At 42.8% G+C, this 27,867-nt stretch overlaps 6 protein-coding genes across 8 annotated transcripts; 4 read left to right on the top strand and 2 right to left on the bottom strand.

The window, feature by feature from the left end:
• Nucleotides 1-85: 85 nt before the first annotated feature.
• LOC119549932 (prohormone-3) lies at nucleotides 86-6,447 on the top strand. The gene is made up of 6 exons (XM_037858309.1): nucleotides 86-114; nucleotides 2,650-2,984; nucleotides 3,911-4,037; nucleotides 5,569-5,797; nucleotides 5,858-5,963; nucleotides 6,025-6,447. The coding sequence occupies exons 2-6, from the start codon at nucleotides 2,724-2,726 to the stop codon at nucleotides 6,037-6,039; spliced, it is 738 nt and encodes a 245-aa protein (XP_037714237.1). The 5' UTR covers nucleotides 86-114; nucleotides 2,650-2,723; the 3' UTR covers nucleotides 6,040-6,447.
• Nucleotides 6,448-8,565: 2,118 nt separating this feature from the next.
• On the bottom strand, nucleotides 8,566-18,072 carry LOC119549417 (TGF-beta receptor type-1). 3 transcript variants are annotated; one of them, XM_037857488.1, is made up of 8 exons: nucleotides 17,385-18,072; nucleotides 16,995-17,315; nucleotides 15,074-15,191; nucleotides 14,762-14,967; nucleotides 10,287-10,514; nucleotides 9,991-10,224; nucleotides 9,397-9,920; nucleotides 8,566-9,332 (listed from the first exon to the last, which is right to left on the bottom strand). In XM_037857488.1, exons 1-8 carry the CDS (start codon nucleotides 17,455-17,457, stop codon nucleotides 9,150-9,152), a joined length of 1,887 nt encoding a protein of 628 aa, XP_037713416.1. In that variant the 5' UTR covers nucleotides 17,458-18,072; the 3' UTR covers nucleotides 8,566-9,149. The 3 variants fall into 3 exon arrangements, with proteins under 3 accessions (XP_037713416.1, XP_037713417.1, XP_037713418.1); XM_037857489.1 differs by lacking the exon at nucleotides 14,762-14,967 and adding an exon at nucleotides 14,130-14,275 and having other exon boundaries at nucleotides 17,385-18,071; XM_037857490.1 differs by lacking the exon at nucleotides 14,762-14,967 and adding an exon at nucleotides 12,745-12,872 and having other exon boundaries at nucleotides 17,385-18,071.
• Nucleotides 18,073-18,220: 148 nt separating this feature from the next.
• On the bottom strand, nucleotides 18,221-18,745 carry LOC119550522 (mitochondrial import receptor subunit TOM7 homolog). The gene is made up of 2 exons (XM_037859232.1): nucleotides 18,528-18,745; nucleotides 18,221-18,418 (listed from the first exon to the last, which is right to left on the bottom strand). Exons 1-2 carry the CDS (start codon nucleotides 18,625-18,627, stop codon nucleotides 18,354-18,356), a joined length of 165 nt encoding a protein of 54 aa, XP_037715160.1. The 5' UTR covers nucleotides 18,628-18,745; the 3' UTR covers nucleotides 18,221-18,353.
• Nucleotides 18,746-19,717: 972 nt separating this feature from the next.
• LOC119550994 lies at nucleotides 19,718-22,682 on the top strand. The gene is made up of 3 exons (XM_037860040.1): nucleotides 19,718-19,886; nucleotides 20,005-20,085; nucleotides 21,835-22,682. Exons 2-3 carry the CDS (start codon nucleotides 20,035-20,037, stop codon nucleotides 22,021-22,023), a joined length of 240 nt encoding a protein of 79 aa, XP_037715968.1. The 5' UTR covers nucleotides 19,718-19,886; nucleotides 20,005-20,034; the 3' UTR covers nucleotides 22,024-22,682.
• On the top strand, nucleotides 20,092-21,828 carry LOC119550993. Its single transcript, XM_037860039.1, has one exon. It carries the CDS (start codon nucleotides 20,126-20,128, stop codon nucleotides 21,215-21,217), a length of 1,092 nt encoding a protein of 363 aa, XP_037715967.1. The 5' UTR covers nucleotides 20,092-20,125; the 3' UTR covers nucleotides 21,218-21,828.
• Nucleotides 22,683-23,119: 437 nt separating the features above from the next.
• On the top strand, nucleotides 23,120-26,154 carry LOC119551193 (dymeclin). The gene is made up of 5 exons (XM_037860394.1): nucleotides 23,120-23,351; nucleotides 23,419-24,598; nucleotides 24,656-25,153; nucleotides 25,217-25,339; nucleotides 25,400-26,154. Exons 1-5 carry the CDS (start codon nucleotides 23,209-23,211, stop codon nucleotides 25,547-25,549), a joined length of 2,094 nt encoding a protein of 697 aa, XP_037716322.1. The 5' UTR covers nucleotides 23,120-23,208; the 3' UTR covers nucleotides 25,550-26,154.
• Nucleotides 26,155-27,867: the final 1,713 nt, after the last annotated feature.

The following is a 27,867-nucleotide window of genomic DNA, read 5'->3' as shown; positions in this document are numbered from 1 at the left end:
TAAAACTCCAACCGAAAGCTTTGGGGTCCAAAAGCTCCGTGGCGGCAGCTAGCCGACAGGTGTTGTTTGAGCCAAGTCAGAGAGTCAGTAGCCGACAGGACGAGCAGCCAGCAGGTATGTTGCGTGCCACAGAGCACCCATCCACTCCCATCCCAATCCAAACGGAGCGTGCGGCGAAAGTGAAAGTGAAAGTGCAACCTGACACGTGTATCGTATCTGGCATCAGCGAATCTGTCCTGGCTGAAACTTAAGGGCGAGGCAGCTGCACTTTAAGTGCATCTGGGGGCGTGTCGAAATGAACACTCTGTCGTACGACGGTCTAATTTCAAGCGAGGGCGGTATTTTCGTAACCGTTCTTTGGTCGATTTTCCCCCTCGAGTTTTGGCTTAGTTTTGGAAACAGGATACGGCATAAAAGGAATATCATTGGCGTCAAAGTGCCGAGTAATTATAAGCCATTTTGGAAAGGGTTATTTTACAACCTATTTCAAGCTCTTTATCTAGTAAGGCTTAAGCTGATACTATGGAATATTGGGTAGCCTTCCACTTCATTTTAGCTTTACTGCTTGTAATTACCCTTGGTTGATTATGGTGGAGCTGGAGACATCTTAGGAAATTTAAAAAATTTCTATATGTTATTTGTAGTGAAATTTATACCAAAAACACAACGAAAACTGAGGGGCAAATGTGTTACAATTTTTCGACCGACAATAAATATTTCATATTCTTTTAGAACTTACATTAATTTAAATGTTGATAATGTTCTTATTAAATTTATTTCAGAAATCTAACTACCATTTTTGGTATAAATTTAATTATTTTCCGATTATCCATAATCTATAATTTTATGATGCGATAGGTAATTTTTACCCACTGTATGCTACCATTAACTTTATTATGATAATGGTAATTGCCTAGTATTTAATTCATTAAATTGCCTTTCTGTTATCATCATTGCATAAACGTGTTATGTTTCAAAAGCTTAATGACGAAGATACCAACTTAAATCCTGGTGAGAAGCTGGTTTTTAGTTGCCAAAGTCCGCACAAAGCATATTTCTTAGAAAAGGTCAACTTCCGGCCCAAGTTGATGCTCAATTAGGGAACTTTAATCAACTCATCGCTTAAGCGCTTGTAAACTTTCTACCAATCATTGGCAAAGTTTGGTCAATTGTGTAAAATATAACAGAAAAACTAACAAATTGCAAAACTTTCGAGTGGCCCCAAAGCAATTAGCCACATTCAGCGTATCGAATGGACGGAGGGCGAAGTTTTGCCTCCGCTGGAAATAGCAGTTTGAGACTTTCGACCTGATAAGGACCCAAACCTCAGATGCGTCAACGGCAATTTGGCAAGTTAAAAAATCAAGGAACACGTGGATCAGTTTTTATTTCCATACCTGGCAACCGAAAGCGAGCCCTTTTTTGGGTAAAAACGCAATTAGTGGAGATTTGATAACCGGCTATGGATGGTTAATTGTAATTACTGTCCTCCACTGAAAAGGGGCGAAATGCCAGGCAACAGTCCCGCGAACTTAAAGGATGAGAACTTTGACGGGCCTCGTCCGGTGAAAGTAAAAAAAGAAAAAGTAATTAACAAATTGCTAAAGGAGAGCCGAGGAAAGGACTTGTTCTAAGGCTACTCCATTTGCCTGTGCCACCTTCAAAAGCAGGATCATTAATGGAATTGCACTCCCACGCCGGAAGACTTTATGCGACAGCCGGGAAATGTTTTCCTTGGCCTTTGGTGTGTCAACAGCCTTTCGCTCATTTACTTATTTATGGAGGAGCGCCAACAACTGTTGCCAATAGACCATTTATAGAAGGTCAAAGCCTGAAATTCATTGTCAGCCATTAAGGATAGCTACTTCGGAAGCAATGCAGCTGGACAATAAGATAGATTGCCACCCCAATAAGTAGGCAATTATATTGAACCTTCTGTTCAATTTCGGTTAAAGCCAAATCAGGCTTACTACTCAAACATATTAGTATAAATTGAAGAGAAAACAAAGGGACCAAGAACATGAATGTTGAAACTACAAATTAATTTGCTAGAAGCTTTTACATAAATTGTTTTAATTACCTTTCTCAGGGGAAGCCATCACGAAGCTGAATACACTCAACATACATTTTTAAAATGAAAGGAAAATTTCACTTAGAGTTTTTGTATTCCCCTAGGCGGGCCCAAGAACATAATTCCACTTTAAAAGGTTTTTGGGGAAATATTAAACTTAAAAGGCAATTACTTGAAAATAATTTCCTTGCTAACTTGGCTTAATTTGGCGCGAGGTTCATTGTCAAATCTGGCTTACGTGAATGAAGTAGATAATAAGCGAAGTTTGATGTATGACCCGTGCCCCTTACGGCTTTCATCCGGCAATAAAAATGGGCTACGAGGCACGCAGTCTGGATATACATAAATTAAGGCACAGCCGGTAATAACACTAAAAGCAAGCCGACAATTTTAATGAGCCGCCTGACAGGGATACGGCCAGGAACCGGTAACGGAACCATGAATGGGACTCCGGGCTAGGAGGCAGCGATTTCATTCGAGCGCATGTACACGGAAATTTGCTCGTCCCGCAGGGCAGCAGTCGACTCCCGGGCAGGCATACGTTTTAATTAAGCGATACCCGGTTTTCGTTTTCACAGTTCGCCGGGCAGCAGGCAAGAGGCATCAGGAACGGGCATTCCACGGACAATGATGTACTACTAACTTGGCCGCCATGAGCAACATTCCGAGGTGGGCAGCCCTGCTGCTGCTCCTGGGCCTGGCCCATCAGCTGGACCCCTCGCTTGCCACCTCCTCCTCTTCGTTCTCCTCCGGAAACGCCTGGCAGCGCGCCCTCTACGGACGCGATTCGCGCAACCTGATGCACCGCAGAGCCCCGTTTCCCGTCGCCGGAGATCAGGGCCTCAACGATTACCTTGGCCCGTATGCCGCCGCCGAGCAGGAGCAGCGCCAACCGCATCCTCCGCCACAACAGGTGAGTGTGGTGGGTGTAATTGCAAGTAATTGCAGGGCGGAACTATGGTGCAGGGGGTAAGCCGCTGACAAGAATTGATACCACTTGCCTGCAGAAAATAAAGATGCAATCCTAATATGGATTTATTAGTAAAGAAACACAAATACCTCCCCAAAGGAAATTTAACAAAAATTTACAATTTAAAAATTGTTTATAAGATTTATTAAATTATGTTTTAAAAAAGCTTACAAAATGCTAAAGAAAATGCTTAGACACTTTCAAGTATTCTTTTGGGATCGTACAGAATATAACTTATAAAATGTTTGCAGGCTGTGTACAGAATAAAGTGAAATTTATATAAAATTTCATTAATCAAAACGTTAAATACGTTAAATAAACACTTAACGGGGAAAATGGTGTAGGCCATTTTGTAGAAATTAAAAGTATGCTTTTTTAGAGTCAACCGGAATTAGTTTCCCAAATAAAAATTTTAAATTGTCAGCATACTGCGCTCAACACGTTTCATCTTAATGACCTGGGTATCTTTGAATGCAAAAAAAATTTAACAAATACTCCATGCCTAAGGCATAACTTCCAGCTTAACTCAACATCACTGTCGAAAAGTCGGTTGGCTCGTGCACATTTTGATTCGTATACGCCATGTTGGCAGGCCACAAACAGCCGAAGGCATTTGGCGCAGTGTTTTGTAGCAAATTGAAATTGGAGCCGGTATTCTTGTATGCTTTTATTGGCCACTTGGCTAACGGGTCTCAATCAAGGGAAAAGTTCAGAGTTCACAGAGAAACTGAAATTAATTAACGCACGACAAGTGTCAGCGTTATTGATAACCAACCGTTGCACTGCATGGGGGGGGGAATATAACGCATACGCCGCGTATACTGAACAAATGCCGCTCTAATTGCCACCGCATTCGACCATCCCCACAGATGCGCCAACAGACAGAAGTTTACGGAATTGTGGAGCCGCTGATTGAGGACACGCCCTGCGCCGACCGCGCCTGTCTCCTCAACGAGGACTGCTGTCCCTCCGGGGTCTGCGTCAACACATACGGAGGTAAGTTGGACTAATTGCGTTGCCGCTGCGCAACATCCTACGCTTTTGCACTCAATACTATATTTAAGCTTCCCGTAATGCGCAGAAAAGCGTTTGTACCAACTAATAGTTTTCTTTGAGTATCGAAATACATTAGCTGAGGGGTGTCCTATTACCCGTAGATTTGGTAGGAAATAAAAGAAACCAGAGAAAACTCTGCATTGCAGTGCCTCGACTATCAGATACCTGTTATTAGCTATAAAGAGTGCGTGGAACCGGAGATATGCAAGCATCAAATAATGAAACCGTAAACATACCATAAATTACAAAGGATCTCAAAATAACAAAGCTTTGATTAGTGCTAAAACCAACTAAATATGTTTTATTATATTTCTTCAAATCTTTACACGCGTCGCTCTTAGAGTAATAGGGTATGTTGTATTCGTCGAAAAGTATGTTTAAGGTGTATGAAAGCGTTTCCAAACCTATAAAGTGTATTTATTTACTAAACAAGTCGTCTGACCTTCTGCCCGCACGTCCGTATGAACGCTGAGAGCTCGGAAACTATAAAAGCTAGAAAGTTGGGTTTAAGCATGTAGATTCTAGAGATTCTTGCGCAGCTCAAGTTTATATAAGCAAGGTGTCGCGCCCACACACTGGCAGTTGGTGACACCTACATTTTTAGAATTAATTAAAAATAATTTAGTTCATTTTGCTCGTTAATACCTACCGGAGCGACCAAAATTGTTGAAATCGGAGTATTAGGTATCTTAAAGAACACGGTCAATGCAATGAAAGTGCAAAGTGTAGATTGAAAAAATGTAATGTAGATAAAAATGTCAGCATCGATGTTTTTCGCAACCCTTTGAAGGTGAATATATATGTTATTAGCGGGTATCTGATAGTCGAGGCACTGGACCACAGCGTTCTCTCTTCTTGTATATTTGCCACAAAGATGGGTCTAAAAATCGTAGGGGAACTAAATTGTAAGCAATGTTGGCAAACAAACTTATGGTCTGAAAGGACATTTGACCCCCCAAACGCGACTGAAAAATTTTGTATTTATGGGGAAAAATATGAGAGTGGCCAGCACATTTGAATTACAAAATTTTAAAACAGTGTTTTTCAGTGATTTAAATCGCCATATTAGAGCAATATCGATTCGGCAATATTGCTTAGAATCCTTTATATACTGTGTTTATGCTATGCCTATTTCATGAAATCAATTCATGAAATGAGCAAATTCGTGTGTGCATAAACACCGTTTCATGAATTCGATAACACACGAAAGTTGACTATGAATTCAGTCCCAACTTACGAAATGCTGAGGTACTGCCTACTTCACAGCCTACTACTCTGTAAAGCTCTATATCAAATTCGACAAATCTGACAGCTTTACTAATATCATTTCATGAATTTCTCTGTGTTGTATAAACAGGGGCTATTACAATTTCATGCATTGGAGAATGCATGAAATTCATAGCATAAACATAGTAATAGATAATAATAATATTTATACCTACTTTTGTTGGATGAACAACATTTTCTGCAGAAGGCAAATGCGTTTATGTGTTCGGACGACAGCGGGACTTGTGCCAGCGACATGCAGACTGTCCACAGGGTACGGTGTGCATGCTGGTCGCCCAGGAGGGCGTCTGGCGGTGCGAGTCGGACGCGGAGTCGGGAGGGGCCACCTCGCTGCTGGAGGACATATTCGGGCTGAAGCAGAGGCAACCGCTGGGCAGTGAGTGCAGCAGCAGCAGCGACTGCCAGGTGATCAAGTAAGTCCACGGGAATGCAGAATACTTAAAGGAGGTCTACAAATTGAATTAAATTTTTAGTGGCATGTGCTGCCAGCAGCAGCGATTGCACCATCGGGCAGCCATTAAGCTCAGCTGTGGCTATTTTCGCGATGCCTTCGACTGCGTGGATATGGTGGGAGCAGAGGTAACTATCCCTATAATATCACTAAAACAATTTTATTGTATTATTATCATCATTTTTCTAGCATCGCCGCAATTAAAGATCTAAGTCCTTCGGTAGCAGAGCTCAGGAAAAGAAAACAGCCAAACCGAAAATGAACCTGATAACTGATTGAAATGCAGCTATTCCTAGGATTTATTAAAATATTGCAACATATCCAATTGTTAAACGAATACATATCGAGATCAAATTGCTGTTGCATAGAGCATTTGGATTTATATAATATGCATATCAATATTTATTATTACTCAAACGATCTTAGATATCTAAATGTGTTTTTAGTAGAGACTATCCAAATATACTGACTGAGGCATTCAATGTTATTAACAGAAAGAAGAGTATTCCAATGCAATTTTACCATATTCTAACAATTAAATCGTTTCACGTCTAAATGTAAATCGAATACAATAAATAAATGAGCAAAGATCTGCATTTTATCTTATCATTACTTGTTCACAAGTCCTTACTAAGTAAAAAGATACGAAAGGTAAGACCACAAATTCACTGTTCAACATTGTGTACTTACCCATAGTAACCTGGAAGTAACTAATATTTTTGCTTATACAAAACATATTCAAAACAGCAGGGATGCACATTTTTCCCACCAGTCGACGCCCAAGGCAGTTATAATGAAATATAATATGCATGCAGCCATTTTTTCCGAACGTTGTGAGATTGCAAACACTTGGAACACAACAGCCAAGGGCCCAAGAACAATAACAAATATGAATAGCCCAAAATATACTCAAAAAAATTAATTGAATATTCTTCAGAGCCCACAACATAACTATTTAGTAGATTAATTAAGTATACGCCAGGTTAGTGATGATATAATTATAAACAAGGCTAGTTCTTTTACAAATATTTTCGGTTGGTTTTATTTTTGTATTTTATTTAAAGTGCCAGTAAAAACGCAGCTTAAAGCTAAAAGTTAGACTCTGTTTACACTTTCAACGCTTTTGTTTTTAACATTACACCCAAGTAAATCATTCCTGCTCTCTCTTTCTCCATCTCTTTTCCTTTCTATATATCTCTCAAGATCCAATCCATTACGATTAATACACATTACAAATGCTTTCGCTCTTAACATTATGGCTGAGACACTTTTCGCTTACTTGAGCCTAACATAAATCGCACAAAGTGCATCGTTTTAGTTCTTGAAATCTTTGAAATTTGGAACCAAAATAATGTTTTGCCAGCAAAATAGGATTTCTTTTTTGTAAAATTAATTTTTTTATGTTTTTGCGCATTGATAAAGTCTTTTGTGTATTTTGTGTTCTTCGGTTTTAATTGAATCTTAAACTCAGTTGTTTTTAAAGTTGTTTTTGGTTTGGATCAGGGACTAAGGTTGTGGGTTGTAGGAAGTGCCCCACATCGGAGGTTGTTTTCGGGGTTTTTTCTTAAAAACAACTTTCGGCTTAAACTTAGCTTGGAACAAAGTCAAACATCAATCAATCGCTCTTTGTTTGACTTGCACGCACAGACTATATACAGATTTTACAATTACAGGAATAGTTTCAAAAACTAATATACATACGCGAATACAGCTAAAAACATTGTTTTAATTTGTTTCCCAATGAAATCGATTGTGTTCGTACAGGAAATGATTAACTTTAGTAAGCTTAAATTAAAATAGGAAAGTAAATTTCGCAGACCGAAAAAATAACAATATGTAGGTACTATATAATCATAACCCTAATTACAATCTTGCATGCACTGCTCATACAAGCTCTTACTTGTAACTTACATCGAAATGATTAAAATGTTAATTAATGTTTACTTTAATCTCTCAGCTGGCGTGTGTTGATGGTTTAAGGAAACATGGGTTGTGTTGAAACTACTATTGCATTCTGGTAATGGATTGTGTGTACAGGTATACATTGATAATGGACTCATTCAGCTTTATGGCATTTGATGTACGAAATTAATTAATATATGATGTTAAACATATTGTATTACCCGGAATAAGCACACCGAACGGTGTGCGCACAGACTTAAACTAGTGGTTTAAATTTGTTCACGAAACAATTAGTTCCTTAGAATTTACAATCGAAGCAAGTATAGTATACAGTTCATATATAAATATACCATATATTTTGTTTTATTATTTTATAGTTTTGTTTACTTTGCTTTATTTTTATGGCTACAATAAAATAGGAAGAACAAGCTTTGGTTAAAAATGAGCAGAATCAATAAAGGGACAGCTTGAAATGCGACGTATGTTTAGATGAAATAACAAAAAGGAAGAACATGCAACAAGATTTGGTTGATTGCCAGGGTCGAGAGTTTTGGTGTAGACAATTTAAAATAGTTAGAACTTAAAAAGAAGCTCTTCCAGCAATATGGGCTTATACTTGGGGAGAAGGGCTTGGTATATATAAAGCTAGGGAGGCACAGCAGCAGCAATAGCGACGTGGGCATGGCAAGCTGTACGTGAGCAGGCGGCGCACCAAGTTGTTTGATTCTTTAAATTTTACTTTTACGTTACGGTTTCCTGAGTTTGTCAACTTTATGCCTAAAATTGTTAATAATCTTCTCTGCTAATGATCTGGTTGTGGGTGTTTTGTATACTTTCTATGTTGCGGGCAAAAAACTGCCCGCGATTTGCATCTGGTTCTCACTGCTTTCCACTGCTGCTCAGTCTTGACAAAGTCTTACTGTATTTATCGTTTTGTATTTATCATTTTGTTTGCTGGATTCTCTTTCGCGAACACGATTTATAAAAAATATGTATTGTGTATATAACGTGTTTGTTTGTCGGTCTATAACTAGGCCCTAATTGGTAGCTCTAATGGCAGTGCGGCAGTTCCCTTTGGCGCGCCGCTTTGCTCACGCTGCCCGGAAACAAGCAAATCTCAGCGAAAATGTCAACGAAGGTTATGTACAATAGTTTGGGCTGGTGTAAACACAAAACTAATAACGAGCTCGTTCGGAAACAAAGCAAAGTATTGAAAACGTTAAGGATGAGTTAGCGCTTAATATTTACAATTTTCTTTGTATTTCATTTCTTAACGGGTTTCTGGAACTGCTTGGCAGGCGCTGCCAGGACATTTAAGGTAACACGGGGCCAGGTTACAGGTTACTAATGTATGTCTCCCCCCGATCCCACGGGACGGGCCACGGGGGCTACTCCTCAAACTAGAGCCACAATCAGTTCTTGACCTTGTCCTCCACACTGATGCTAGCAAGTGTCTTTTTGATGCGCAGCGCCGTTAGGCGGGCCACAGGATTGGGATACCAGCACTCCTTCATAACCTTGGCCATATTGTGGAGCACATCGGATGCGTGCCAGCGGTTTGGAATGTTAGGACGGCTCTTTTCAATGCAAACCACCTCAAGGGAAATTATAAAAAGTTAGTCAAATCGATTCTCTCCTTATTTTAAATCAAAAAGTTACCTTCTTCATCTCCTCAATGCTGGGATCTGGCTGCACGGCATCGTAGTACGGCAGTTGGTACTCGTCGTAGATCATGCCCATGTTGCATCTACGTGCAATCTCCCAAAGGATCAGACCAAAGGCGTAAACATCCGCCCGCTTGTACGAGTCGAAGTGCTGGTCGTTCATGCTCTCGTCCAGCACCTCTGGTGCCATATAGCGCTTGGTACCCACGCGATGAGTGGAGGGTATGTCCACCGAGTCGTTCTTTTCCACGTGGCGCACGGCCAGGCCCAAATCCCCAATAGCACAGCTCAGGTTTGATTTGACCAGTATGTTCTTAGACTTGAGATCGCGATGGGCAATGGCGGGCTTGCCGCGGGTTCCCACAATGTCCATGTGCAGATGGGCCAGTCCAGTGGCAATACTCAGCGACATGTTTAGCATGGTGTTGGTGTCCACCGTGTGCGTGGTTAGATAGTCAAAGAGCGATCCGTTCTCATGGTAGTCGGTTACCAGCCACAACTGTGTCCAAGTTCCATTGTCTGTACGAAAAAATAATTAAAAAAGGTAAGCATTTATGGAATCCCTCAGAGAAAACGCAGATGGGCTCACCCTTGTTGTCCGCAGCTATGAAGCCCAAAATGTTCTCGTGCCGAAGCATTACCGTCTGATAGATTTCCGCCTCGCGGAACCAGGAGCACTCTTCGCGACTAGAGAAGATCTTTACCGCCACGTTCTCTCCGCGCCAGCGTCCACGCCAGACTTCGCCGAAGCGTCCCTTTCCAATGACATGACAGAGCTGCACCTGGCGCGCGATGGAACGCTGTACCAGCAGGGGTAGACCAGCTAAAAGAGAGGAAACGAAATTAGGCCAAATTGAAGTTGGGAAACTCCCCCATGGAACTCACCCGAACCCGAACCGGAGGTGGTCATCTCAATGATGTCGTGGATGGTCGTATTACCATTTAGTATGGGATCGTACACGGAGTCCTCCTTGGCAAACGGCCTGCCGCTGGCCAAGCGCTTGCGACGTTGGCAGTAGTACCAAGTACTGGTGCCAGTGAAGCAAATGATGAGGGTGGCCCCCAGGATGATGGCCACAAACTCCCAGCTGGTCAGACGATGTGGCACGTAATCTGGACAGAATCCACAGACACTTTCATTATTAAGGGCAGACAAAGGGTTCTTCATGTAAATGTGATCGAATTAATGGAAAATAAATACAAATAGAATGCAGAATGTTAGTCAATCAGTTGAAAGTGGCATGCAGGAAGCCGTTAACAAGTAAATGTGCGTGATAACAGTAAGAAATCAGGGTGCAAAAACGAAACGAACCAAATCCAAACCCAAAAGCTCATTCCAAACACTGTTAGCGGTTAGTAATACTTAAATGTAGTAATTTATTTACAAAAACAGCACTGACCTGCACATGAATAATTTCAGTTATTTACAAACCTTTGCACATACCATACGGCATCAAGCCTAGGATCTACTTCAAAACTACTAAATAATAGAGCAAACTTAACAAACAAAAACTAAATTTTTGGCTGTTTACAATAAAACAAAACGAACCAAATCCAAGCCCAGTCCCAAACGAGATATTCCGCAGACGAACTAACTCATACAGACATACCAACCTCCCACTGAACAAACACAAAAGTGCAATGGAAATGAGCGAACAACTACGAAAAACAATATGGATAATAATGCCGCACTGCCGCTTGAATACTCTATCAGAAGTTACATCTTGAGTTTAAGCTAATAATCGATTTAATTTGGATTGAAAAATTGTCAAGATTTGCGTAAAATAACCTACTTTGTACATTAATGATATTAATGTTTTTGGTGTTAAGTTGCTAAAGCGTATTATAATCCGCTATTATCAAAACTAAAAACTTTGCTTGAAATAAAAAAAGAAAAATTTTAGTATTTACGGATTATTATCAGTTTTAGAAACGTGACATCAAAACCCTCGTATCATTTTTTACAATATAACTAAAATGGTAAGCAGCAGCATATTGAGTGGGCTAATGGAACTTCTGCTAGGGTAATAAGTATGAAAAAGCGGCAGACTGCGGGGCAAAAAATGCGGCCATTAATGAATGAAATGAGAGACCGTTGACTGCGACTTGCAGTTGCAACTGCAGCTCTGAAAGCGGCATTGCACATGAATGAAAAAGGGCAGACACACAGATACACACGCACACCGTCACAGACATTCAGGGGAGTGGGCGGAAGAGGGGCAAACAAGGCCACCGTCTGCAAGGGCTTCTTGAAACTCCCACTCCTCCCGCCGACGGCCCTTGAGACGGGGTTGTTGTTGCTGGTAAATGCCTTGCTTACTTCCTTCTTAAATGCGTTTTTAACAAGTCAATACGATGATGACGCAAAAGGTCAGGTCAGCAGACAAACCCGCAGAACGGTGCGGCACCAACTCAGTTGACAGGTGCAAAGGTGGCGGTCTGAATAACGGGTGGGGAGTGGAGAGTGGGGGTTGTGGGCTGGTGGGGCGGTTGGCCAGCAGACGAGGCCACAGACAAGGTAACAATGTGGTGCGTACAATTTACATGAGATGTGGCAAGGAAAGTCAACGTATAAACAAGGACGACATGCCAACGAAACAACACATTGGAGCGAAATAAAACCCTGTTCCCAATCGCATTCCTATCCAAAATCCCCAATTCGTGTATTCGAATATAAAACTTTTACTAATCATTGCTTTCTTAAATTCCTTAAAAAAATCCCAAGATCAGAATTCAGAATTCCAAGATCTTTAGAGGTAGGATATAAAATATTTTATACTCGTAATAATATGTGAGTGTTTTTAATAATCGCTATATCAATTTAAAAAATTTTTAGAGATATGGCATTTAATATCATCTTACTGTTTTCCTATAATTGCATATGACTTGTTTTTTCGGAAAACCGCTTACTAAGAATGATTGTTCATGAATATTTCTAGTCAAATTATTTCAAAGTCTAAAAATTATAATCATTGCGCATTTGAAAAGGCTATCAAAAGAAATTGCTTGAATAGAACGAATTGGGAACAGGGTCCGACGTTTACAATACCTATTCTTCCCTCAAAGGACGAACAAGGACGAAGACTGGGGTGGGATGGTGTGTTCGCTGAAAGCGTTGGTGTGCGAGGTGTGTGTGTGTTAGCCAGGTATGCTTACGCGTGTATGTATGTATTTCTTGTGTGATTTCAATGTGTTACAAATTTGAGTATACCAAAAAAACTTCGCAAATGAGGTGGTGCAATGGCATGGGCGTGGCTGCTTCGATGGCTGGTGGTTGGATTGTTGGGTGGTGGTGGTGGTGGGGGTGGCGTTGGTGTTGTGGGCGGTGCATTGCTGGTCTCACCTGGTAGAACACCACTGTAATTCTCACGCGTATTGCAATAATCTTCGGCACAGCACTGTGAAGAGGCTGCCTCCGAATTTAATTTGCACGAGGTCGGATCTTCAGGTGGCAACTGGTCTGTTATGCATCTACATACATAATATTTAGTTGGGGTTTGTTTTTATCTACTAAGTTGCGTTAGCTGTTCTTTTTTAGTCTACATCTAAATTAGGTTCTAGGTTTTCGGGTAGTAGGAGATTAGCACTTGTTGTTCTAGTTGTTTTCGTTGTATTTGTTGCGGTGTGCAGTTACGAAGCAGCTTTTGTTACCACTTACAAGCTCAAATTTAGCAGCAGCTTTTGTTTATTTATTTTTGGTGGTAGCTCAGCCAGGATAGGGGTTGGGGTGGATTTTTTCAGCTGCAGCAGGTGGATTCAACTGTGTTTTCGGGTGCAAAGGCAGTAAGCAGAGTCTGTCGGCCATCAAAATACCAGGGAATTACGGGGAAAACCACTGCCAAATGTGGGAGAGGTGGGGCTTACTACACTAGTTGTTCAGACCAGTTCCATGCTTCACTTTCCACGAATTATTTTCCATTGAAGTACAATTAAAACAATTTGCCAGTGGCAGGCGTTTTAAGTTGCAACTTCAAGAATGTTTTTTAAATGTCAAACAAAACATACTGAAGTGAGAATCGGAACTGGACTGTATGTTCCAAGATAATAGGCCAAGTAACACAGCGAAGAAAAATCATTTCGGGGAATATCATAACTTATAAAGGAGCATTTACACATATCAGAAGTCTGATGCTAAAACAGAAACCGAAATAGTCCTGGACAAACTTTGTAAATTGAGACATGTCCAAGGACAACCACAGATTCTTTAGAAAAAAGAGAGCAGAATAGTGAAAAGATAATGCTCCCAGGACAAAATACAAATTCACCCCTTGAGTGAAAAGTCACATATCTACAAACTACTAACACGATTCGAATTTGCAAAGATACTTTGGCATGCATAGAGATACGTGTAATTTATTAAGATAAGGTGTAAGCTGGATTCCGTATAAGATTTATAGTGTGTGTTTGTGCCACAGGGAAAAGCAAGGAGAAAAGAAAACAGTGAAAAGGAAAAAAAAAAGAGAGGTGGGAGCCCAAAAAGCGGAAGAGGTGCAAATAGTTAAGGTAAATAATAAACTTAAGAGACAAAACTTAGGCGTTGTGCACACCTGAAAGAAAAACTGACTAAGCTAAACCAAAATATTATTACAGATTATTGATAGTTATTACTTTAATTAAATTGATGCAGTGCTAAATTAGGCAAAGTGAATTAGAGAAAGTGTGCAAACTAAAGAGAGAAATTGTATTGTTGTTGGTTGTGTGGTTGTTGTTACTTGAATGTGGCTGTACCTTTTTCAAATATCCTCTTCATAAGTTCATTCTTATTGCAGAAATCAGTTCTACAGCACTCAATCCTAAACGAGTTGTACTTTTCGTTACTAGTGAGGCATTCAAGGGGTTTACTCCGCTGCATATTGTATTTCACAGTAATGCACCTACGTCACCGTACAGCACGGTACACAATTATGTAAACGGATTTTAATGTATTCGATATATGCGAGTGGAGGCCGAAGGGAGCGAAGGAGCGATCGGGATATAGAGAAAAAATAACAATTAAACGAAATTAGTATTGCTTGGCATTGGTTGCTGGTTTGCTGCTGCTTCTGCTTCTGCTGTAGTTGTTGCTGCCTTCGGCTTGTTGCTAATTGAAGTTTCAGTCTGGTTAGTAGCAATAAAAGTATTATAATTATATTTAAAACAATGTGTATAACGCCGCTCTGGTTTTCAGAAGGTCATCATTAGTAGTGCTCTGCATTTCGGGTTATGATCATTTCAAAACTTCAACTCAACATTGCATAAGTGGGGGATCGATCAAAACTTGGGCAACTTGTTCTTGAACGGCGTGCGAGAGAACAGAAAGAAGAGGGAGCAGTCAGAGAGGAAAGGGTTTAGGGGCGAATCACGTGCAGAAGCGCACGAACCTTCGACAGCGACATGCCGACCATCCAAGGGGCTCGACGGCTGGTCCTTCGTCTTCGGCCGCAGATAGCGGTTGCAGAAGTCTCTGTCCTTGCAGCAGGCGTGGGCGCCACTCCGGCCCACCGGACGGACCGTGGGACCGCCGTGCAAGCCATCGTTGCACCAGATGGAGCGGCCCGGCGGAAAGATTTGCGACTTGTGCAGACATCTGCATCGCAGGTCATACGGATCAGATATGTATATTCACACTGGCTGCTCTGGGGGACAAGTGCTAACCTAATCGAAGGCCTGCTCCTCAGGCGCACGAAACTCACCTGTAGCTGAATTCGATGGTGCCATCGACGTTCTTCTCCACCGACGTGAAGCAATAGCCGTCCGTCTCGCAAATGTTGTTGGAGTCCTTGCAGATGTCGCAGTGGCACTTGATCTTTTCTAAAGGTCAAAGGAGACAAAAATGCATTATTCAATAATGTTTTCATTATGATTCTTGGAAAATTAAATTATTCGAGTACACCAAAATAGGGTCAAATTACCATTGCCAAAGTAAGACGATTTTAGTTTAAAAAAGAAACCCCTTACACCGAATTTGATAACGTCATTAAGGTATTATTTTTTCTACTGAAGCTTGAAAAACAGAAGCTCATATGCTTGTTTATATAAATAAAGGTTTAAAAAGACTATCCTCGAAAAGAAAATGCTGACGACATTAAAAAACTTAAAAATATACATGCATGAAGAAAAATATCTCACATGCACGTCAATAAGGTAATACTCATAAGTTTACTATTGAAGCATGTAAAGCCGAAGCTCATGCATGTTCAAATAAATAAAGGTTTACAACAAATCGGGATAATGCCCATATATAGTGATTCTCTTCCAGCAGGTTGAAAAGTTTTAATGCATAGACCCCAGCAAATAAATGGAGTCATGTATAAGCAAGTTCATTTCCACGGTATTCATAAAATCATTATATAAACAAGTAAATCACAAAAACAAAGCTCATCCCCAAGCTCTGTTAACCAACAGCCTGAATTCTCAGATTAAGAAAATGCCCAGACACCGATTGAAGCAAATCAATCAATTAGGTGCTGGCAGAAATTAACTAATTAAAGAACGCAGAGATCCATAAATCAACCGCTCGCAGATTGTCATCTCCTTCGGCTGTGACTATAAGTTGGGATTCGCCATAACCATGCCCCCGAGGCACCTGGCCGGGCACACGCTCGCCCAGACAGACATCCACATTCACCGGCACCGCCGAGAGCGTGATGAAACAAAAACAAAACCATTTAGCATTAACAAAGCAGACGCGGAGAAGACAAGTGCAAAGTGGAGGGCCAGACAATGCGACCAGTTTTTCCGTCCCCCGACTGCGAAAATCCAGTGCTTAGGCCTGCTTTTTCTGTTTTTTTTTTTCGCCGACTGCAGTTGCAAGTGCCCGAGTGCAGCAAGCAAATGCATCCAGACGTGGGGGTGTCTGCTGCCAGGCAGCGTTGGAGTGGGCCATGAGAGCTGTCTGGCTCAGCTCATTGACACCACACCGAGCTGACGTCACGAGATGGGAACGGAATCGGAGCCACAAGCGGAGGCGCAGAAGAAGACGGCCTCTTAGAAGCATTCAGAGTCTTTGAGGTGTTACAGTCACGCGATATACACTCGGAGAAAAGACCACAATAAAATCAAAACAATTGTAAAAAGATTAAAAAATATTACAACGAAATTTGGAGTCCTTCCTTAATTTATATTCCTGTTCTAGTCAATTTATTATATTTTAAATGAAGTTAAGAAATCAAAAAAAATTTTGGAAACTTTTGAAACTTTTAATGCTACACATTCAAAAGGTTGTTCAATAAATCTAGATTTGTCTAAACCAAGTTCAATCTAAACTATCTCAATCAAACAACAAGTTTAGTTGTGTTTACTTTAACTTAAAATAATGTGCATAGTTTTAAATTAAAGTGTCCTTCTGGGTGGAACCATTCCCATTCCCTTTTTAATATTTAGACTTTTTGTATGATATAAAAACTATCTACGGTACTTGAGGTTCTATTTAAAGTTTGAACTATAAATAAATGCAAGCCTAATAAAATGTCAACCAATCGAGTATGAGTAAAACATTCGATTGTGAAAACAGAGTGAAAGGGTCTGAGTCAAAAACTTCTTGTTAATCAGATAATTTCCTACACATGTATTGTGGGTACATTATCTTTCAGTGTGCTCTCCGTTGAAACTTACTTTCTGGTTTCTTGGAGCTCGGCTGAGCTACGTAGATGGGCAGCTGGGGGGCAACAGCCGTGGCAGCTGCTCCGGATCCGTCGCCGTCTTGCGGCAGCGGCATGGCCGCGGCGCTACCATTGTTGGTGTTGTTGTCGTGGCTCCTGTTATCAGCGGCCAGCGACGACGATGGCGATTGATAAGACTGGCCAGCTGTTCCGTTCGGCGCCTTCAACGCCGGCGCTTTGGTCGTCGGTGGCCACTTGCCAGGGTGGGAAGCAGTCGCAGGATCCGATCGGGAGCCGTTTAGACTGGTGTCCATCACGAATTCAATGGGGGAGGCTGTACAGAGGGAGATTTTAGGTTAGTTTCGCACCTGATTCGGACTGTCGGAGCCCCTGGGAAACTCACAGCAAACGGAGGCGCCGAGCAGAGCGCCCAGGAAGATTAGCCGGGGCACAGATAACATGTTTGGTATTCGCATCGGTGATAGTGTGTGCGATCCGAGCTATTGTTATTGTTTGTGCGGCCAGGGGGCTTTTCTTTTGTTTTCCACGATCGCACGCACACGCGCGTCGCAAGTTCAAAGTCTGTGGCCTGCAAATGAGGTTGTTTCGTGCGAGGACGAGCCGCAGGAGCAGGAGGAGCGGCCAAAGGACACCTCAGACAGCCACTAATTGGCCCCGAATTGCGCATTTATGGCGTAGGACACGCGCCCGCGGAGTCTTACATTTTGGTGGGGCATCGCCGGGTATATAGTCAGCCGATTGTAACGCGATTAGCGAAATTCGATGAAGGGGGCTCGCACTGCGAAACTCGAACTCCTCACTCCGCCCAAAGTTGGTTGGAAAAACTGCTCTGCCTTACATTTCACGGACGAGGGCGACTTTTCAGGCGGATTTTCATCACGTGATTTGGGGCAGTGGCGCGGTGGAATTGGCACTGTTTTCGGTTCAGTGGGATGTCCGGCACTTTCGGGTGTCTGGTGCAACCGTTTGTTTGTATTAATTGCTGCTATTTTGCGTTAAATATACAATTTAGTGCAGCGAAAAACCCGCGCTGGTGTGTGTGGAATTGCAAACAGTGTGACCGCACCTGCGCCAGTATGGCCAACTTGGGCTAGCCACAAAATCCACCCACTCGCCGGCGAACTGCGCTAAAATACCCAAACGATAATTATTGACGGTATAGAATCTAGATTGTAGTTTATGTTGGAAAATCGCTTGATTCAAGGATACATGGCACAATTTGAATTTTTTTGTAACATAAATTTATTTCCAATAACTGCAGGTACTGCGCAAGTGCCCAGGAATCCAATAAGAACCAAAATGCGGGGCACGCGACGGGAAAATGGTCATGTTTCGGTCGGCTGGCCATTTTCTATTGCCACAACAGGCTGAAGACGTTCAACGGCGGCATGCCGGGCTCAGCTCCCTTCAAAAAGCCTGTGTAAATAAAAATTATACAAAATCAATGTCAGGTAACAACATTTCCCGGTTGCTTCCTCTTCCCAGCCGCGTGTGGATGGGCAGAAAAACATGAACCAAAACTCACCCAAATATAGGACAAGGGGGACGAATCCCCAGTGGAATCCAGTCTGCACGGCCCCAACAACAACTCCCAGGCGCTCCTTGACTCCCTCGGAAAGCTCCATTTCTTGCGGATATTTAATTTAGTGCGTTTAGCGAATTATGAAATGAAGTCCAACGAAACCCACAAAAACGATAGTGTTGGAAAACTCCGGTTTGTAGCGAGCGAAACAGCTGACTGGAACAAATTGAAATGAAATGATAACCTTTTCTATATTTCCCAAGGACAGATCTGTCGCAGATTGCTGGGCCTGGAACAAAGGCAAAATTTGGGAAAGTCCAATGTCAGTTTGTAATAATCACTGCTATCCGTTGGGGTGGCATCGCTGGCAGCACATCGGTATTTTGTTACATATTTCTAAGACGGGCACACTGCATGTCACAGCAGTAGCGCAATTTTTGAATGAGGTTCGCTAAAAGCGTTTTTCTAAATTTAGACTTGTTACACGAAAACCTAACGAATACGCCACCAAACGCTAGTAATAAATTCAATGTAATGGAGACATGTAAGTTAAACAAGGATTCCTTGGACAACGAGTTACTCGAGGAAAAAGAGAGCACAGTATGAAATGTCGAGGTCGAGGTGTCGGGAAGGTTTTTAGAATATGGCTCTCTTTAATACATTGACCAAATTAAAAAAGAATCAATCGAAGATTTGCCACAAGATAGCTTACTCAGAATGTCCATAGTAAATAAGGGCTTGATAAAGTAAAGTACATAAGCTCTCCAAAGTAAATACGCTTTAATATTTTGTTGTATTTTTCTTTTTCGGTTTATGTAACATTGCGGTCGGAAAACAGGATTATAAGTGTAAGAAATAAGAAAGGGAAAGAGGACTTTTTTAGACTTGTCTGGCTTCAATATAAAAATTTGTTCATGGTACATTCGATTTCCACTCAAAGTGATTTTTGTGTCAACCCCTAAAATAATTCTTATGTGCATAAATATAAAATTTTAACGAACTTTCATTCCTCGAACCGAAGTTTACTTTGTAAACTGTATAACTTTAGCTACGTTAAAAAATCTAAATTTATTTATCTGAGAACTGGTCAAAATTAAGTTTCACAATTGAATACCCCAACTGACTATCGAAGCACACAAGTGCTACATAAAGCGATAGTATCGTAGCCACTCACAGCCCCACCTCTAATCCTGCATCCCTTTCGCTCTCGCTCCGCTCACATGCGTTCTAGATCGTTTTATTTTCTTGATTTTCATTTGCTCGCCAAATTGTAGCAACGTTGCTGGTTTAATCGGCTGCACCTGCAATCGCGGATAATCAGAGAGCGCAGACGGACACTCAGTTTTCATTAGCACCCGAAACGTAAGTGATAAGAAACAGCTTTCTGTGCTGGCGCTCGCAGACAATGAGCAGCACCAGGGAAAAATCAATTCGGGTTATGTAAGCTCGAATAACCGGATACCGTGCTCTCCATTCGCAGGTCCCGATCGGATTGGAACTGCAACGGACCATGAAAACAACCAATCTCGGCCTGTACGCTTTCCGTTTAACCTTCGGTCAGGTGAGCACTCGCACATTAAACCAGAAAAACAGGGGCCAACATGCGCCATTCGGGGACAACCACTGAGTGTTCCGGCCAGGCGAACCCCCACCCACAGTCCTCGCACGCAATGGAACAACTGCAGCCGGGAGACGCGTGCCTGGAGTGCCAAGGCTTGGGCAGGAGTCACAAGCTGCGCTACTTCTATATAAGTCTCGAGGAGCAGCTCCTGAAGTGCGAGTCCAGGAGCTGCTTGTGGCCTCACAACGACGAGGTCTCCTCGGATGAGGAGCTGGAAATGCAGGCTCCAGCTCCTCTTGAATCCGTCAGTCTGCCGCCATCTGCTCTCGAGTCTGCAAATCTGCTTCCTCCTCTGGAGTCTAACAATCTGCCTCCAATGGAAGCTGCTGTGGGCTCAGAGAATTCTCCAGATGATGACGACAATTTTATAATGGAATTGCTGCAGCAACTGACTCCGGCCACAGCAACCGACTGCGGTGGAGCGCCCCCTGAATCAACTATGAATCTCAGCTCCATGCCGGATCCTCGGTCTCTAGAAGCTGTAGAAGTAAAGCCCTGTCCTGCACTGGGGCTACCGGATTTGAGCTTCCTACAGGAAAACATTCCGGAACACAAAGAATCAGCAAAAGCTGTGATAGCCAATCGGGGAGAACCCCTCCCATTCAAACTTAGGACTCCTCCCAAGCTACAAACCACACAAACTCATAGGTATAAAGTTAAGCAGGAAGTGGCTGCTCCAATCAAGACTTCTGCTGGGCCTAGCTGGCAAGGCAAAGTGGAGATACCCCTAGTGCCCGCCAGTGTAAAGACGTCTAATAGTATTAAACCCAAGGGGGATCCCTTCAGTACTCCGCCCAAGAAAGCATCGACTCAGCCGCAGACACCGTCGCAATCGCCGCCAGCTGTCAACATAATTATCAGCATTCCCGAGCTGAATCCGGCCATGCCCTTCCTCGACGCCATCAAGCGCCATTCCGCAGAGCCAAAGCCCTCTGCTCGTAGCGGAGTAAGACGCCCCAAGCAGCAGGCCAGAGGAACCAACGGCAGAGGAATTCGCACGCAGGCTGTGAGACACTTGATCGAGCACCTGGAAATCACCAAGGATGTGAAGCACTCGTCACCTCGACCATAATCAGCTGGCTTTTTACCCAACTTGAGTATTTAAAATAAATTTGCATATGGAATTATGCATGCAAGCACCGGACAAGAATTCAAGTTCGTTTATTTATAAACAATTCAGCTGGTTATTTTTTTTTGGCAACGCCAGTTGAGGATTATTAATACGCGGCACGCGTCTAGAGCATGTTCAAGTGGACAGAGATAGCGCTGAGGAGCGAAGAGAGGCCATCCAATCAGTAGATGTGAACTTTGGAAAGGAGGTCGCGGAAACTGCGTCATGCGGCGATCCATTTCAAGCCGGGATTGCATGCCAATCTGCACACAACTGATAAGGCAAATAGACGTCACCACGAATGTAATACAACGAAAATTATAGCAGGTGGATTTATCAATAAGGCATTACATCGACCCTCTGTAATCAGTTCAATGAACGTGGGAACATGTGGGGTAATCGCTTTCGTGTGGCCGGAGCACTTGAACCGGGTTGCCGACGGCCGGCGTAGAATGTTTCTGCTGCGCAGTTTGCCTATGTGGGCGGGGGGCGTCGGGCAGTGGGCCAAGTTTATTGTTTGTTTGCCTAGCTATAAATACCCGACAACTATATCGGTTCTCCTATCTTATCTTCCGCAGGCGCCGCAGTTGTCCGCACAAGCTACGACACACTGCAGCCATGGCTACACCACCAGCTCGGCGTCGCCCAACCGTGTGGTGACCCGCTCGGCCACCATGCTGGCGGTCTTCGGGATTGCGCTGTCCTCGTTCAGCCTTAAGCAGCTGCTGGCCAAGAAGCAGAAGCACCAGGGCCTGCGCAAGCTCTAGGATGGGGATCTAGCCAAGGAGTGAAACGAAGATTAGAGCAATGCCAACACCAGCGGCAGGAGGAGCGAAGAGGAACCACAGCGCCATGTCCCGAGATCACACATTCGATTAGTTCATCACCCGCCATCATCGTGTATATTTACCTAAGTTAAGTCATCCACTCACCACAGACTCAACCGGAACTCGGACATGGAGGCTTGATTTGAAATATTTTCGTTAAATTGAGCGGAACCGATGCAGGACGATAGGGATCTATCTGGGCATATATAGATAGATAGATATTTTCTTGTTTACACATGCACACCATGCAGCGCCAACTAAAAGGAATAAATTTGTGATAAATCGTGTATGAACGTAGCCAATCAGCATACAAACTGAATGAAGGAGATAGAGATTCGCTAAATTTACGGAAATCCCAAATTTTCCTACACTCTTTTGTTGCCCTTTTTGTTTTATATATTTTATGTGTAAACAAGTCTATCATATACGTATATTTAGTTACAAGTTGTGTGCAAACCAGAGAAACGACTAAGAAGGGATAGAAACAATAATGACTTCGTTGGATAGCAGATCGCCGAGCAGGCTGCGTCAGTATCCAAGAAACAAACTAGTTGTAGTTCCGTATTCAAATAAATGCATTCTATTCAATTCGAAACTTATGATTTTTATTTCTGTTTTTCATTTTAAATATCCTACTATAACCTATTAAATAACCAATCCTACATCTGCTCGTCAGATTCTATTCGAAGTACGAAATAAATTAATTAATCACGGATTTTGTGGATTTTTAGGGTTGGAAATTGGTCGACTTCCTGGAGGATGATTGTGATATAAAAACAAATGGTGTAAAATTATTGGAAAAATGTCTTAAGTTTATTAAAGTGTTTGATGATACTGTTATTGCAATCTAAGTACTAAAAGCAAAAGGATTATTATTACTATTTATATGTGCAGCTTGTTGCAGGTCAAAAACTTTTTAATGGCTTCAAGTGCTGCCCGAAGTACTATAAATTTCGCGCCATCGACTGAAAAAAAACTTAGTGGCAGCACCGCCCCATATTGAAGGTTTCCACAACGCCGCGCGAGGGTCACACTAGCATTCACCCCCTCACCCCGCCCAATGATCAAGTGACGTGCCACCAATATAACCATTGGCCGGCCAACAGCAATCTTTCGGACTGCGGAATGGGCATCAACGTCAGCAGGACGGCCGACCTGGGGTCCAACTCCTGGCTCCAGCGCTTCGTGGGCCGCCAGCACATCGCCCACGATGACGAGGCCTTCTGGAACGGACTGCTCAACTACAACATAGTGCTGCCGGAAAGCAGGTGAGCGGAGGAGTGGTGCGGCAACGTCAGCAGGGCTAATCGCGGGAATGGGCTTGGGGTCTTTCAGCCAGGACCAGCTGAACTTGGACAGCCGACTGGAGGCGTTGTGCCAGTCGTTCATCGGCAACAACCTGAAGACGGGCAACTTCGGCTCCCTGGTGACCGTGTTCCTGGAGAAGACCAGCGAGCTGCTGTCGCTGTCCGACCAGGAGAGTAACATGCACGTTTGGCAGACCTTCAACGCGCTCTTCATTATCCGGAGCCTGGTCAAGTACATCAACGAGACGGGCTCCGAGTTCCAGCTGCTGCAGCACTTCGAGGCTATGCCCAGCGCCGAGCTGCTGCAGGCGGCTTTAGAGCAGCAGCAGCAGACGCCGGCGGAAAGCGCCACCATTGCCATGGAGGCAACCGAACAGTCGGCGGCGGTGCCGGTGATTGTGGACGGATCTAAGTTCGAGACCTTCATCGACGCGCTGGTCAATCTGATCGTTGTGATCCCCGTCAAGGAGTTCACCTACCACCTGCACCTGGAGGCCGTGAATATGCTTATCACCCTGCTGTCGGTGCACCTTTTCGCACAGCAGCCCACGGACAAGTCGATCGTGTTCCGCACGGTCTTCAAGTGCCAGCACGCCAACGTGCTAATGTCGGCACTGCTGCACTTTGTGGCGCGGATGGTGGAGGTGCCGAGCACCATGTTCGGCTCCAGCTCAGCGGGATCCTTCGTCTTTGGCATCGCCGAGTCGCTGCTCTCCATCTTTACGTTCCGTAAGCAACCAGACGTGCTAAAGTCGGGCCAAGCAGCCGGCGGCGGCGAGCTGTTGGAGCGATTTCGCACGCACTATCCGCTGGCTAACCAGAGTCTTCTGCTGATCCTGATCCTGACGAACCACTGCACGGCGCAGGATAACGCGTACCGGACTAGCCTTTTTGGTTGCGCCGACTCCAAGGATTCGCCGAAGCAGGGTGCTGTCTCCTTCCAAATTGACTTCTCGGCGGTGTATGAGACTTTGTGCCTCATCGTCACCATCGACCAGGCCACGTTGCTGCTCTACCTTTTGCTTCATCGAAACGAGCGCTTCTACCGGTTCGTCATGCAGCAACAGGATCTAGAGCAGCTGGTGATACCCATTCTCCAGACACTGTACAATGCTCCTGACAGCAACTCACATCACATCTACATGTCGCTGATCGTCCTACTGATCTTGAGTGAGGACGAGGGCTTCAACAAGAACGTGCACACCATTGTAAGACCACTGCATCCACTTTAAAGTAACCTAACTAACCCATATTCCTTCCATCAGATGTTGAAAAACATCACATGGTACACGGAGCGCACCATATCGGAGATATCGCTAGGCGGCATCCTCATTCTGATCGTCATCCGCACCATACAGTACAACATGCTTAAGATGCGCGACAAGTACTTGCACACCAATTGCCTGGCGGCGCTGGCCAACATGTCCGGCCACTTCCGCGCACTGCATCCGTACGTGGCACAGCGGCTGGTCTCGCTGTTTGAAACGCTGGCCCGGAAGCACACGCGCCTGGATGCGCAACTCAAAGGGCCGGCCGACAGCGCAGTATTTGTCAACGTGTCGACGACACCGGAGGACATGCTACAGGATCTAAGCGTGCTGGAGGAGGTGTTGCGCATGGTTTTGGAAATTTTAAACTCCTGCCTCACAAACCAGCTTGTCTACTGTCCCAACTTGGTGTATACGCTTCTGTACAAGCGAAGCGTCTTCGAGGGCTTCCGCAGTCATCACGCCTTCCAGGATGTCATTCAGAACATCGACATGGTGAGTTTGGAGCAATATTTAATTATGTTGTTGTGTGAAACTTATGTTTTCCCTCTTTGACAGGTTGTTGGTTTCTTTTCCTCGCGTCTGCAGCGTGTGCAGGAGCAGCGAGGTGAGCTTGGCGTTAACGAGGTACTCGAGGTTATTTCCAAGGGTGCCAGTCAGTGGTCGAGCGACCGGCTGAGAGTAAGTTTTGAAGTCTCTCAAATAGTCAGTTGGTTTATGTATCACGTCTCTTCCTTACAGAAATTCCCGGATCTTAAGTTTAAGTACGTCGAGGAGGACGCTCCTGAGGAGTTCTTCATTCCATATGTGTGGATGCTGGTCTGCAAGTACGGTTGCGTGCACTTCAGCTCCGAGAGTATCAAGAGCGTCACCACGGACATTGCCTGCTAATATTTACTACTCGCTCCCTTCCTCACACGCACACACCCGGCTCCGCTTTGGTTTTCACCATGTTTCAGTGCTTCTGCATTTGTGTTCTGTGCAGGATTACCCGATCTTTAAGCCATATACCACGCACCATCCTCTGATTCAAGCCAAAATGTCGAAATGTTATATCAAAAACGAAAACAAAGCAAGCGAAATGTTGCGCTAAATAAGAGGCATATGCATCTCGAACGTTGACGATAATTGAAACATAGCAAACGAGAGAACTAACGATAATACTTAGATCTAGTTACGCTAAAACTATTGAGTATGTTAACAAGCAATCCAGTCGGAAATTGTACAAGTTAAAACATTGCATAATCCTTAAAACATGATCATATTTTGCTACGCCAACAACAAAGAGCATATTTAAAGGAAAGTTAAGCTCCGTACGCCTATAGATTGATTGCTCTAATCAACGGAAAGATGCAAATCCAATAAAACGTATATATACATATTAAAAAATCTGAATATATATGCAAAAGTATATTTACATTTTAGTCTATGATAATTATATATTATTGTATTTAGCAATTGGAAAAGTCGATAAATTATATATTAACTAAAGTTCATCAGTTTTAAGCTTTCTTCTGGCCTGACGAATTGGATTTTTCCATTGTACAAGATAAGTATTGAACATCCGAATTGTGTCACTACTTTGTGTTATCTATGAAGAGCCCAACATTTTATTACGCATTTTGGTTTTATCAAAACAATGAAGTGATAAGATTTTCAATGGAATTTTTTATAGAAACGTGGCTTTGATTTATTCATATTATTTTTTAAAACATAATAATAATAATTCTACATAAAAGATTTTTGGTAACAAGTTTTTGTGTCGAAAACTTTATATGCATTTGGCAGTTTAAAATATCTTACTAACAGTATAGTTGTTGAGAAACTGTTAGAGCTTGAAATCTTTTTTTTTTCGGTTATAGAACAAAATTTATTGAGGTAAAGTTGCTTAATGCAAAAAAACTCCAGGATTATGAGATCAGGAACAGGATCAAATTTTTAAAATATATATAACCATTTATATTTTTGCACTGAATTTTATTTTTAAATTCAAAACATAACAGCCAAAAGTATTTGTGTTCTGACAAATCAGAAATAACTCTTTAAATTATTTTTATTACAAAAATAAATAATATCTTTTAAATCACACCAAAGAATCGCTTGTCTCCATCGTAGAGTGCACATTTATAATACCCAGTTGATTGTAGAGTAAAATAATATATGGGGCGTTCCATATCAACCAGTACGCCCCCGACTTTTTTGTTTTTTAAGTGCACTGTTACTTAGATCGCATAGCAATTACTAGTGTTAATACGAGTTGGAGAGTTTAGAATACATTATTTTCATCGGGAAGTACATATGTAACAGGTAGATGATAGCGTTTCCGACCCTATAAATTAAATTATCAGGATCACTAGCTGAGTAGATCTAGCCAAGCCCGTCCGAATGCACTCTGAGATATCGGAATCTATAATAGCTAGAGCTAAAGTCTGTGGTCTGCCGCCCAGATTTCTGAAGATGTGTAAATTTAAATTCGTTTTGTTTAATAATTGTATTCGTTGGAAAATATGTATAGGCAGAAAAAAGCGTTTCCGGCCCTAAAAAGTATAAAAATTCTAGATCAGGATCAATAGTCTCCCTCTGTCCGTATGAACGTTGTGTTCTCGAAAACTGTAAAAGCTACAAATCCGCATTGCGGATTCTAGAGGTTCTTGGCACCCCCACCCTAACGCCCACAAACCACCCAAAAACTTCAAAGAATCGTCCGTATAAGCGCCGATGTCTCGGAAACCTTAAAAGCTAGAAAGTAGGGATTAAGTACATATGTATGTGATTCAAGACATTCTTGAGCATCGGAAGTGTATTTCAGCAGGGTGGAACGCCCAATGGAACGACCACAAACCGCCCAAGATTACAATATAAACACACACTTTATTATATTCCGTTTGTAAATACCTACCAGCACGCCGAAAATGTTTTAAATCGGAGTATTAGTTAATAGATACCGACCGGTGATTTTACAGCCAGATAAGTTAGACAAAAGTTAAAAACGTAGAATATAAAAAAGTGAGCTAGATAAAAGGTAAAAATGTTTTTTATTTTGAAGTTGGCTAGCTGATTAACGGGTATCAGATAGTCGAGGCCTCCGTTTTCCCGTTTACAAGTAAAAACGGAAGCTCCCAAATTGCACTTCTGTCATTACGTATACGCCACGTAAACAAGGCGAGACTTGAGCTCCCTGCTTTTCGTTTATCATTTCCATTACGCAT

The sequence above is a fragment of the Drosophila subpulchrella genome, chromosome 2R, assembly GCF_014743375.2.
Source record: "Drosophila subpulchrella strain 33 F10 #4 breed RU33 chromosome 2R, RU_Dsub_v1.1 Primary Assembly, whole genome shotgun sequence".
Classification (NCBI taxonomy): domain Eukaryota; kingdom Metazoa; phylum Arthropoda; class Insecta; order Diptera; family Drosophilidae; genus Drosophila; species Drosophila subpulchrella.
This window is presented reverse-complemented; position numbering and strand designations above follow the sequence as displayed.